The following is a 13,626-nucleotide window of genomic DNA, read 5'->3' as shown; positions in this document are numbered from 1 at the left end:
TCAAGCTGTTGATTTCAGCAGAGACTTAAATCAGGCAGGGGGAGGAGGACTCCATGGCAAACCCCCCCAAACCTGTTAGCTAGGCAGGATCAGGCAGCTGGTCTCTAACAGCTGATGGCTGGACTGGCTCCTGGGTGAAGTCTCAGCTCTCCTCTGTGTTCAGAGCAACTGCAGGGACTCAACTTATCCAGTGTCAATACTGGCACCTAGGATAGGTCTACCAACAGGATAAGGAAACAACCATCCAGGCTCCAGCATGGGCACTGCTGACACCCTGGGTGCAGCTCATCAGTGATGCTGAATGAACCCAACAGCAAGGCTCAGGCCTCTGGAGCTGCAGGCAGGAGGAGCCCTGCCTGGTGTGGTTCTCCCACACACAGATGCACAGCCACCAACTGAACAGCTGAAGCAACTCAGGGCTTAAATTAAGTTCAAAGCTGGTGACTTTATACCCTCCCTCAGTGAGACACAACACTCACAAAGGAAGAAGCCCTGAAATGCACCTCTATGAGTCTCACCCTCAGCTTTTAGATTATGTGCTGCAGGAAAAGGTCAATAAACTCCTTTCCAACCCATAGGCAGGAGGCATTCAAGGGGTCCTGCCAAAAATAAAAGGTAACTTCCTGCCCATCAGGGTATTTGTTGATGGCTCAAACAGCCACCTGCTGCCAGCTGCCTCCCACTTCCTCACTGACCCTGCTGCATCAGCAGCATCTCCTTACACATGTCCCCAACCAACCAAGCACATTTCCTTCTCTTGAATATCACTCCTGGCAATACAGCCAAGAGAGGCCACAGGCAACAACAAATCTTGCTGCAACCCAAACTTCTCTCTTGGCTCACAGTTTGAAGGGCTGCAAGGGCCATCTCTCATTGCATGGGGTTTGGGAGCACGAGCATGAAAATAAAACCCAATCTCTGCAGCCAGTTACAGGTCAAAACCAAGCTAAGAAGTTTAATGAGCAAGAGCATTAACCAAGAGTCTCCCTGAGCCATGAGGGGTATTTAGACCTGCCCCAATGCATCAGGTCCACAGGGTCTCACTGGCTGGGAATGGGGTTTGCCAGCACAGGGGAAATATCTGCCACAAGTGTGCCTCGTTCCCCTGCAGACACAGGGCTTGGGTGAAGTGGCAGAACTGCACTGGGGAAATTCCCAGTTCCGACCTGCCCAGCACATGAAGCAGCTCAGGGTGGAGTGGGGATCCCACAGGCATTTGTGCCACACTGCCTGTACACCGTGCCACAGCTGGGCTCCCCATTCCCACAGCACAGCCCAGGAGAGGGAAATTCCTGTCAGAGCTGGCCCTCTGAGCCCACAGCAGGTCTGACAGTGCTGCCTTTTCCTCCTGCCCCTGAGAGCATCATCACTAAGCAGTATTACACCGAATCAAAAGTAACATTATTGTTATCAAGGCTTTTTCTCGGGAACAAAAGCAATTGGATTTCTTCTGCAGCCAAGAAGCCAGAGGTTACCTTCTGAACAATGAAGCTCTTTGAATCCCAGTCCCCTCTCAGTCTGGACCACATTTTAAAAACCTTGATGTTAAGCCAAATTTTGGAGAAAACCATGAGAAAACTACCTATCACCCCACTAACACCAGAGAGCTGTGTCCTTTGTCACTGGGCCCATCAGGCAGGACACCTACCTCCCACATCTACTGATTAAATTACAGCCTGAGTCACAGCACAGGGTGACACTTGATACAATTAACCAGGCCCAGAATAACTGTAATTAACTGTTAATCTGCTATCAATAGCTCTACTTGCACCGGGTTTTGCTGCACAAGGATTCCTTCAGGTTTGTTTCCTCCACAACAGGATAAACTTCAGCTCTGGTACAGGATATCTGGTGTTTGTTTTAAGCCACCACTGGGCATCAGCTGCATGTTCTGGACACAAAAGCAAATTAATCTCCTTTAAAGGTGTTGGTCTGTTTGTTTCCACAGCTGATTTCCACAGCATTGTTGGTGGATGGTGCCTGCAGGACACACCTGAAGCACCTGTCTCCCTGCTGGAGCTGAAGCCACACAGACAAAGCTAAAACCCTTCACAAATGTAAGACCACTCCAGGACACACCTCTGTTTGAAAACAGGCATCAAACACCAGGTACAAACAACCTCTGGCTGTTTAAAAAGACTCAGTGTGGGTGACCGGTGGGTACAGCATTCCCTCAACAATCCCAATACACCTGGAGCCTTGCCAGAGGGTTCAGGCAAGTGCTGGCTCCTCCTGAAGAGGGAAAGAAGGGGTTTGGCTTAGAAAAGTCAGCTGACACTCAGATACCTTCAGATTTAATTACATTCTCATTATCGAGGGTCACACTTCCCCGATTTAACTGCCCTGGCAAAACCCTGTCAGTACCACTCCCATACAGAGTGGGAGAGCATTTACCCAGCGTTAATGGGAGCCAAGGCACAGCTAAAAGGACAATGGAATTAGTACTTAAATACCAGGCCTAGACTCGGTGGAGCTATAGATTATTTTGTGTACTAAAGAAGAATTAACTGATCCATTCTAAAATGCATTTATTATTAAAATAAAAATCTTCTGTCATTTCATTTAATAGCCTTAGTAAGAAATAATTGCAATGTCTGGTTGCTTTTCAACAACATGTGGTTTTAATATTTTAATTGTTACAAACTGTTTAATAATGATGAACAAAAGGCGTGTCCCAGTAATTATTGTATTTATTAACATTTCTTCTGAGGACTTGATAGATTATATTGCATATATACAGCACTTCAGACATTGTACTGCTAACTTATTAAAGGTGGAAAATGAGTCAAAAGTGACTTGCTTTGGTGCAATTTAAATATTGTATTTTCAAGTGATTAGAGCTGTGCCTTGCATTATTTAACAATCTGGCAGTTTGCACATTTTTCTAATTATTATGCAGCTTCATCTGATCGAGGAATTAAAATACAGCGGGAATAATAAACCTCAGAGAGCCTAGCAGGCACAGGGAAACTTTCACCAAATCCATCTAAAGTAATGGATTTTTCTGAAGGGGAGATACATTCCTGCAAAGCACCCAGCTCCCCAGGCTCTCCCATAATAAACTTTGCATTTCCCTGTGTGCCCTGAGCAGGCTCGGGGTCCCTTTGCCACCCTGAGCTTGGCGGGTGACCCTCCTCATCTCCTCACCTCAGACCCTCCTCACTGGTCCTGGATCTCCACCACTCTGTATTTTGAGCCAAGAGGTTGCAGGGGACTCAGGCACAAGGGCATCACACCGTTCCCAGGCCTATTTTGTTTACATTTGATTCAATCAAGTTGTGGCCTTTTGGCCTCTTTCCAAATTAACTTCTGGGTGACCTCCACCATGCCCTCTCCCAGCAGCCAGGCCGCCGGGAAACAGCCCATTAAACCTACAAACAAATATGGGACATATTGGTTGATCAAACCAGCTTCAAACACGGCCCTGGAAATGCCAGGACGTGCTTTTTCTGTGAACTTCGGGTCTATTTTGTCTTCGGTCATTCACACCTCTGGGCCTCCAGGCTTTTTTTTTTTTCCCCCCCTTCCAAGTATAGCTGCGTGTTTTACCGCCTCGTAAAACTTCTAAATTTTGTTCTCATCCTCCTGCAAAGCCCTCCAGGAGCAACGTGAGGCTCTTCCACATGGGGCTCACTGCAGGACTGGGTCTCTACACCGAGCACATGAAGAAAGGCAGCGAGACCCTGCTTGGGGGAACAGCTGTAATACTCCAAGAAACTGTGTCTTCCCCTTGTTTGCAAGGAAATAAATCAAAGGGAGTTTCTCAGGGTCTGTGAAAGCATATTGCCTGGATTCCCATCCCCAAAGGGTTTATTTTTTCAAGAGCTTATATGGTAGTTAGATTTCTGGCTAGGAAAAATGCAATATGATAAAAACACAGTCCCTATATGGGGCAATAAATTACAGATTGTTTGATGTGGAAACCAAAGAACTGTCAAACTCCAGTATATCTGAAATATTCTAAATGAGCCCTTAACTCGAGTGTCTGGAAATGTACAATATGTTTCCAGGCCATTCAATTTTGTAAAGACACATCTTCCCCAGCTAAGTTTCCTTTTATGGATTTTACTATTAATTTTTGGTGTGGTTTTTCCCCTCCTTTTCTTAAAAAATTATGCTCTTCCTCCCCGAGATAGTACTATGATAAACACCAGGATTTACCTAAGCATAAAAAAGAGATTGCAACTGGGCACAAGTTTAGAGGTAATGGCATTAAGGATGAGGTAAAGCATCTGCTACAATGGTGTCAGAGCCCCATAGGCACTGCAAAGGACACAAAAGTCACTTCAGGACAGACAGGGACAGGAGGGAGGACCACGAGTGTCACATCAGCCAATTTGGTACCACAGATGCCTGCTGCATCCTTACACCAGCATCACTCAGGTCCTCTCTCCAGAGCCTTCTGTGGAGGAGGATGACCAACAGGAGGTCACCAGCGTGGCAGGGCTCCCAGGACATGGGACATGTGACACCACAGCTCCCACCTCCATGCACAGCTCTTAAAGCCTGAAGCTCACCCCCATCTGTCAGCCACTCAAACGTCCCCGTGGCTGGAGGAAAAGGGAGTGACCAGAGGAAATGGCTCACCCTGCACACAGCTTTCTGCCTGGGGATGCTACCAAGCCCCAGAAAATCTGAGCCAGACCCTGTGCTGACACTCAATAACCTTTCAGTTTCTATATAGTTTCACTCAAGGGATGAGTGAAACCCTTCTAGCTAGAAACAGACCCCATCCACTCTGGGAAATAAAAGTTAGGAACCAATTCCAACTCATTTTCCTGAAGGTGACCCTTAGCCTCCCAGCTGAGATAACAATGCTAATATTTATGGATGGGCTGTTCATGCCTCTGGGCACACAACAAAAATAACTCAAATCAAAACTCAGTAGACATCTAACAGAACTGGGGGAAAAAAAATTTCCAATATGGCAATAATAAAGCATCTCACCCACCACTGCACAAAAAATAGCATCAGCCACAATCACACGTTTGGGTGAAACAAAAATGGTCTGATGTGATGAATAGGCAGCGCTGAGGGGGACTCATCCAGAAAGGGCTGCCTTGAGACAGCACTCAGCTCAGGCACTGTGTTTAATTCATTCATTTATAAATAAATAAATAAATGCCCAAAGGTGCTCAAAGCAAAAAAATACAGTCTGGGGCACTTTCCCTTCCCCTTTTCTCTGGGTTAGGTTTTCTCTACTTTCAATCCCCATGGGTTTAATTCTAATGCACAAACCTCATTTTCATTTCAAACTGCAAACGTTTCATGAGAATTTCTCATGTGAATGTGTGTACATTTACCCAAATTATGTTTGAGAAGACATGAACTAAAGAGCAAGCACAATTTGTACACACAACACTGAAAGAACAGACACTTCCAGCAGCACGAGCATCCTGGAATAAAGGTGAAATCATCAGCAAATTACAGTTATTTAGCAAAAATCTCCAAGTAAAAATAAAAGCTGTGGACCTCTGTGAAAATTGAACCACACAGCATGGTTCCCGAGTCTGCCCACACCCACAAAATCCAGGCTGCATCTCCAACACTGGGAGGAAGCCACAGCATTGTACAAGATTCATAATTTAAAGGTAGTCACATGGGAATCCAGTTTACAGCACCACAAAGATGGTGTTTTCTCCAAAAGATCCTGGATGTCTGAAAATCCTTAAAAGCCACTGTTGGCTTGAGCTTGGTGGATAAGGAGATTTTCAACCCTCTCCAGCTCAGGAGTTCCCACTGCTTCCCAAATCTGAAGCCAACACCTGAAAGACAGAACTGTAATTCATCCAGAGCTGCTGCTCCTTCCACATTTAATACTCTTTGGCAATCAAGATGCATTCCAGATGTGAAAGAGAGCTCAAAACTTCCTTCAGCCAAGAAAATAAGTGTGATGGTAAGCTCTGACACCCCAAATCCCAAATTTAAGTAATCTCCACAGTTGCTTTCCTAGTATATAAGCTACTGACCACTGACTACAGACCCTCCACAGGAATAGAATCGTATCATAGAATTACAGATTGGTTTGGGTGGGAAGGGATCTTACAGATCCCTTAGTCCCAATCCCCTGCCATGGGCAGGGACACCTTCCTTAGACCAGTTTCCTCCAAGCCCCATCCAGCCTGGCCACGAACACTTGCAGGAATGGGGCAGCTACAGCTTCTCTGGGCAATCTTCATAACTAATTTGCACTAATCACTTCCCATTTTCTCCTGATTTTATTCTCAGTTCCTCCTCTTTCTCAAACACAGCTTTACAAGAGGGTTTGACATTTTTCAGGCTCTTACATTTATGCTGTTCAAACCAAAACAGCTTACTTGCCCCCCATAACACATTCCAACCTGACACTGCAAGCCAGGGGGGGAGGCACTGTAAGAGATGGTGACTGAGCTGACCATTTTCACCCCCTCACCACAATTCTTCTCTGAGCAGCAGCTGACACAGACACTCTGCTGCTGCAAACAGCTGAGCTGAGCACAGCAGTGTTTACCCAGGGTCTCCCACTCCACAGACCTCCACTCCTCAGCAGCCCGAGCCGTTCAGCAAAGACCTAACTTGACCCAGTCTGGCAGCCAGCATTTCACAACCACTTTATGTCAGCAGTTTCAAGTACATAATAACCATGTTTTGTTCACTGCAACTTTCTCACTGTGAATGGCAAAATATCATTATCACCTGCAGGTTGAAGCCTGCCCTCTACCCCATTTAATAGGGAGCTGATTATGCTATTCCCCCCGCTTTTCCCCTTCTAATAATTATGGGCTGTTGGCAGATGGCACTGCTCGGCACAGGGAGCGTGTGGGAAGGCAGAGCAGGCTGTAGGGCCACTGCCCATGGCAGCTCCTGCTTTGTGGGGTACTCCTGGGGACCCTGAATCCCTGGCTGCATCCTCTCCCAGACAGCACCTAATGAGGCATGCCTGCCTCGGAGGGCGCGGGGTTAAACGGGAATGGCTGTGAAAACAGTCCCTGGCAGTCTCCTGGCAGGAAAGCAGAGGTTAGCAGAAAAGTTGCTAAGCCAGCAGCTCCAAAGAGAGCCGCCCTCCCAGCCCACCCGGCTGAGTGGCAAAGCTGGGCTTAACCCCAGGAACCCACCACTGCCCAGAGCAACCGTGGGCAAGGTCCCCTCTGGGAAGAGCTCCCTCAGGAGAGATGGGGCAGCTCAGCTGTGTTAACAGCATTAGCACCTGAGGATTTGCCCTGTGAGGTCCCAGTGCTGTGTCCTGGCAAAGCAGCAAGCCCAGCCTACCCCCATCAGCCTATGAGAAACACATCTCTGAGCTCCTGTGACATCCACACTCAGTGACACACAGGGTAGAGCAGAGCCCAGCGCCAGACCCCAGCCCCGCTGGCCTAAGGCAGTGCTGGGGAGGCTCAGCCACAAGCTGAGGGCTCTGCAGAGCTGCCACCTAATCCCCTGGCAGCAGCAGGGCTTGTTCACAGGCCTAACCTGGCGTGGCATAATGGCTAGAGACAAGACACCGCTTGTCCCAGGAAGGGTGCCAGGTCTGAGGCAGTGGGAAGGAAGCTTCCTCCCCAGCAGAAAGGATCTCATCCAGCTCTGCCATTTCCCCACTCAACAGTAACTTGCCCCATTACTGACTGGGAGAGAATGCCCAGGGAGATACAGCTAAGAAAAAAGTGACCCTTTTTGCCAGCCATGAGCAGTGCCCAAAGAACTCCTCCAACCAGAGGAGACATCAGGTATGTGCCACATGACCCCCTGCCAGCACATCACGCTCAAGGGCACCCCATCAGCTCCATCTTTCCTGGACCTCCACTGCTAAGAGCACGGATGCCCAGCAGAAGCACTCTTGTACTGCAGCCACACATCCAGACACGAGCCAGGCACAGGCTGAGTCCTGGGAGGCTGCACCATGCAGAAACACAGCAGCACACACCCAGCAGGACTGGCCACGTGTGCCCTGAGGGCCTGGTGCTGTGCAGGGTCAGGGTGGCACTGGCTCTGCACACAGGGCTGCTGCAGATGGAGACACCTGGGATGTCTGAGTGTGGGGGAGGCCGACCTGGTTTGGAAACCGCCCCCTGAGACACCCCTGCTGGCACGTCTGCAACAAACCTGGTTGATGTGTTTCAGCTTGTCAATAATCTGGCTGATCACTGGCTCTGGACCTTTCACCTTCACCTCATGGTTGCCAGCCTGGGCTTTTGCTCCGTTCCTTGTGATCTGGGGACTGTACCTGTAGGAATGAGAACACAGAAGACCACGATGTGATGGGCTAATAGAGAGGAGATCTTCAAAGTTCAGTACAAACTCAGAAATCCCAAGACAGGCACCAGCCCTTTCCAAAACAGAGAGCACAAGACAGTTAATAATGACAAAGAAAGGACAGAAGATTTCCATAAACATTTTTGCTCTGACTTTGCAAGATGATGTAGTTGTATCACTTGAGGACAATGAAGTCCTTTCCAGTCCATTAGTAACCAAGGAAGATGTTAAACAGTATACAATAGAGATAAATATTTTCACATAACTTGCACCCAAGAGTCCTAAAAAAGCTGGCTCAGAAATTCTGGCTTGCTCATGTTTGTTTAAAATAAATCTTGGCAGACCACAGAGACTCCAGTACAAGAGCAGTAGTGTTGTGCCCGCAGCCAAAAAAATGAGTGGGATGACCCAGTTAACTGCAAACTGATTAGCATAACATCAACCCCCTTGCAAAATAATGACTATCACTGATGTGTGATTTCAGTAATAAAGAATTAAAGCATCAGAATATAATTAATGCTGTCAACATTGCTAATGGAAAATAGGTGTTGTCAAACAATCCTGATTTCATTCTTTGATGAGATCCAGCCTTAGGGATCAAAGTAACTGCTCAGACAGAACGTACCTTGACTTTGGTACAGTGCTGGGCTCTGCACCACAGGGTATCCTGATTTACACAGGCACCACGAGAGCCAGCAAAGCCCCCACAGACCAGATTAAACTGCCAGGGCAGCTCTGCAGAGGAGGGCAGCCAAGCTGCACTCAGCTTTTTCATCAGCACTGAGGGAAGAATTATACATTCACTTGCTGCAAGATTAATGGAATTACAAAGTTTACCAGAGTGACTAAAGGGAGGGCAAGAGGGACAGAACTGCTGCACGCTTGCCTTTGGAGGAACACGTCCCTGCACTCAGGACCTGGGTAACAGCTGATGATGCTCCAGCACAAGACAAGCACCAAACTCAAACTCAGGTCTGGGCCAGAGCCAGTGGCTGCCACCACTGCCTGCTGGCAGCCACAGCAGTGGCACGGAGCACACCAGCACCTTCTGGAGCTCTGGGCTGCTGCCATTCATCACACCCCAGTGATGGGCTGTGCTGCTCTGCAAGCACTAAACAAGTCCTCATCTCCTAGAACTGGCAGCCAGAACAGGCACTACCAAACCCAGGCACAGCCTCCGAAAGTGAGATCACTGAGACAACACCAGCACCAGTCTGCTTCACTGTACATCTGCTTTTCCAGTGCCATGGGTAAACACCATGAATTTTCCTTCCTGCATTCATCTCCTACACATCATGTTTTTACCCAGCTCCCAGCACCAGTCCTAGTGGCTGCCTCCCTGTCTGTCAGCTCCCTGCTCCCCTGCCCAGCTAATCTTCCATCCTCACACTGCCAGGCAAGCTCAGACAATCAGAGTCAGCCCATTTCAGATAGGTTTTGGGGAGAAAGTGGGACTTTAGCAGGCTTTCAAAGAAGGGGAGGGAGACAGGAGGGATGGTGGGGCCAGCTCAGGGAGGATGCTTTGCTAGGGTGGAAAGCAAGAGGCATGTGGACATTTGGCCACAGGAGCCATCAGGGCACACTGAGGGGCTTGGGGATCCTAAAGGGCTTGGATTAAACTCTGCTTAAGCTCTAAACTAGAGGATGAGATCTACTCAGGCACGTGGGGATGCAAAGGCAACCCCAGATCTATACTGGTGCAGCAGTAATCTGCCCTGACTTGAAATACAAAGTTTAATTACAGAACAGAGGCAGATTTCCACTCCAAGGCTATCTCAGAGCAGGAGTTCCATGTACAGGAGCTCTCTGTCCCTCCAGCTGGTCCCCAACACTAGGCATTCCCCATATGCATCTCCATTAATGGCTGGCACCCTTGCCAGATGCTGCACTGAAGAGATGACACAGGAACAAGGACAGGAGAAAGGAGGTGTTTGTGCCTGCAGCACAGGAACACACACCTGTGTATATTCCTCTTCCAGGCATAAGCAGCTTTTCCAGGTACAGGCATCACAGATTCATCAGCTTGGCTCTCCCAAGCCCCAGCTGCCTGCACAGCCATCCCACCCCTGCACTTCAGCACCAGCACAGCTCCAGCTCTGCACCCCAACACCTGGGGCTCAGGACTCAGCATTTTGCAAAATGCCTTTTTTTTTTTTTAATAGTTGCCTTATCCTGGCAAGTACAAAACGCGGCTATACCTGAGAAACAATGGCTCCCAGGTCACAAAAGCCCTCAGAGGTGCAGCTGGAGGGTCGGTGCAGGCTGAAAGGTGAGTGATGGGGAGAAGGGGGCCAGGCTGCAGCTGCCCATGGCCCCTGGCACAGCCGTGCATGCTCCGAGCACCATCTCGTGGGAAGAGGCTGCTGCCGCAGGCACAGACCTGCCCGGCAATGCTGGAACTGGGGCTGAGCTTTTTGCAGGGGGATGGAGCACTGAGCCATTAATCCTGCTGCTTCTTTGTCACACAGCCACTTAATGCCACCGTGCCGACCTGGCGAACACATCTGGAGACTGGATGTAAACATCCACAGCACGCCTGAGTTTTTAAATGACAAAGAAATTCCTATCTTTGGTGTCACTGTAAATTTAATTCGAAACACTGGTGGAACTCAGAAGTACATCGCTGGAAGGCCTCCTGTGGTTTCAGAGATTTAATCAGGAAACTCACACAGGTTTTAGCAAGAGCAGAACCAAGCCCACTTGGTGCATCCCTAAATTAATACAATCTCTCTCCTAAACAGTTTTATACAAACAAACACAATAGCTTGGGTTTGAGTGGGCGAAATCCCTTCTGAAATCCACACAACAGCTGCCAGAGAGGATTTCTGTAGCCTACACAACGTAGTACAGGAGGGAGGAACACAGTACTACAGCAATACTGTACTGTAACTCCATGGCCAGACACTGAAACTGTTCTCCAGAAGGTTCTGCTGGGGTTGTGAGAACCTCAGATCAGCCTTCTCAGGGAAAAAGTCCACTAGAGAAGGAAGCAAACCTGAAAGCATTAGCAGAGGGATTTCTCCCTAAAACAGTGATGCTGGAGAAAGGGAGTGTCACCTCCTGGTGCTTCCCACCTGGCCAGATTTGCACCATTACACAAACCATCTGAAGCAGCAAGGCAATGGGCCCAAAGCTGCACATCTTTGAGATGCATGGGGACCTGCTACATCCCACCAGGCAGAGACATGGTCCTGTGTGACTCGGGTGCTTTGGGGGACACTTCCTCCAAGCTGAGACCTCCTGGTGTGCTCAGTACAAGGGGGGCACCAGCTCCCCTCAGCTGTGCCACACTCTGCCCCAGCACCAGCCTGGAGTGGCCACATTCAGTGGGATGCAGCCAACCAAAGGGTTAAAAGCTTTGAAATGTAGCTTCAGAGAGCGACCTGCATTCCTGAAATGCCAGAGAAGCTGGAAAAGGCAGCTGGCACCCCTCCCTGCAGCCCAGGCCAAGCAGCCTGGCCTTAATATGGCAGAGAGATGCCTCTGCAGACCCCAAAAAGCTGGGGGTCCCAGGACAGCACCCTTGCAGGCTCCTCTGCATGCCCCCCAAGCTGAAGGGTTGTGGGCTCACAGGCAAACAAGACAAAGCACCACCTTCCTCCCATATTCTCCAGTCAGTGCAGAAAAAGAGACATCTCTGAGCCATCTCAAGCTGTTTTCAGCTTATGCCAATAAAACAGCCCCTTCTGCAGGACACTTGTGCCACTTCATGAAACCCATCTCGTGCCTCTGCCACGGGGATTGATACCAGCATGGAACAGCAAATATGCACAGAGGATAAAGGACCCACCCTGGTCCCCGGGGGTCTCTGTGCTGAAGGGGTATCAGTGTTGCAACATGAGCATGGTCTGGCTCTCACTTCATAAGCAAAGCCCAAAATACTTTTCTCTTTGACGTGTCTCAACGTCAGTCAGCAGCATCTCCTTGCCTGGGCTCCCTGGGTATGGGGCTCTTGCTGGGGATGTGGAATTTTCCAAACACAAATGTCACAATTGTTAAATGTGCTGATAAGCAGCTCTCATTAAAAATGACTTTAAAGACAACCACCTTATGAAAACACCAATAATCTGAAGTTTACTGTGGGGAGAGTACAACTGCAGACCCTTCCTGCTTCTTCTCATCCACCAGACAGAAATGCCCAAGTATGCTGTCAGATTGAGGGATTTCCCTCTCCTTTCCTCTCCACCATCCACAAATGTCTCCTGTGAATGTTTGGTCTCTCCAGCCCAAATGCAGCTCATTCCAAGCTTTCATTTCAGAGCAAAGAAGACAAGATGACAAATGTTGTTTAAATACATGGCAATGAGTGTAAGATGTGTGTTCATCCTACTCGGCCCTGCTAGGCTTTGAGGTGAGTTACTGCAATGCCTGACATGTGATTTAAAGAAAGTAATCCTGAAAGTCAAACACAAAGAATTACACCTTTTAGAAAAAGGAAAGTAAGTACGTCATTCAAATAACAATTAATTCATGCCTTCCTTCCAGTTGCAAATTATTTATTCAAATGTATCTCCAGTTTAAATAGCACTGTATCCCTCACAGGCTCTCTCTCTGCTATCTGTGTTCACTGAATTATACCTGTCAGAGAGAGTGGGTGGGGGACAAACACAACCCAGACAACACAACACAACACAACACAGAGGTTTCATTGCACAAGAGTTAGTAACTGAGTTTGAGAGAGCAACATTCCCCCAGACCCCCAAGCTGCTCTGCAGGTCAAGATGTGACTTGCTGCAGATCATGTGGACTGCTGACATCGAGTCCTTACCACACAGGAGGCAAAAGAAATGAAAAAGGGGAGAAAGGGAAGAAAAGTTCTGCCACCCCCCCCCCTTTACATGAACCCAGCCCTTACCTCCAGCTGGTTTTCATGGGTCAGTGAAGGTGGGTACAGTGGTGGAGCCACTGAGCATTTTACTCTCTGACCCTGCTAATTTCTGCTTTAGTGAGACAACCTCAGTGCCACATCAGCAGTGGAAGAGCAGTGGGGGCCAAAAGACTTGAAAAGCTGTTTCCAACCCACTCATCCAGCCCTGCAGTCAGGGTGTAACTCCTGGATGTGCCCACAAGCCTCCAAGAAGAGGTGACAATTCTTTCCCTGGCAGTTTCCTCTCTAAAGACAGATGGTCCAGAGACATCTGGTCAGTCCCAGCCCATCCCAGACATGGCTGGTGTGGGGTGCAGGTCCACCCCAGCTCTTCTCTTCCATATGGGGTGTGTTCCCACTATCCCATAGCCATATGCAAGCATCTGTTCCATGGGAGTGCAAGAAGCAGGGGAGAGATGGGGTGTGTGGCTCTCAGGTGCCTTTCTGGCTTTGTTTGCTTGCTTCAGAGAGTCCTTGCAGTCACTGCAGAGCTCGTGATGCTGCAGTCAATTTACACCACCAGCAGCTCC

General features: G+C 48.7%; 1 protein-coding gene across 1 annotated transcript in view; it reads right to left on the bottom strand.

The window, feature by feature from the left end:
- The window catches only part of GPC3 (glypican 3), a 140,862-nt gene that overhangs the window by 33,654 nt on the left and 93,582 nt on the right, over window positions 1-13,626 (bottom strand). Inside the window, exon 6 of the mRNA XM_038123010.1 lies at window positions 8,080-8,200. Coding sequence (XP_037978938.1) covers window positions 8,080-8,200 — 121 coding nt within the window. The remainder of the gene's footprint in view (window positions 1-8,079; window positions 8,201-13,626) is intronic.

Source organism: Motacilla alba, chromosome 4A (genome assembly GCF_015832195.1).
Source record: "Motacilla alba alba isolate MOTALB_02 chromosome 4A, Motacilla_alba_V1.0_pri, whole genome shotgun sequence".
NCBI classification, from domain to species: domain Eukaryota; kingdom Metazoa; phylum Chordata; class Aves; order Passeriformes; family Motacillidae; genus Motacilla; species Motacilla alba.
The sequence above is the reverse complement of the archived record's forward strand: the minus strand, read 5'-3'. Positions and strand labels throughout refer to the sequence as shown.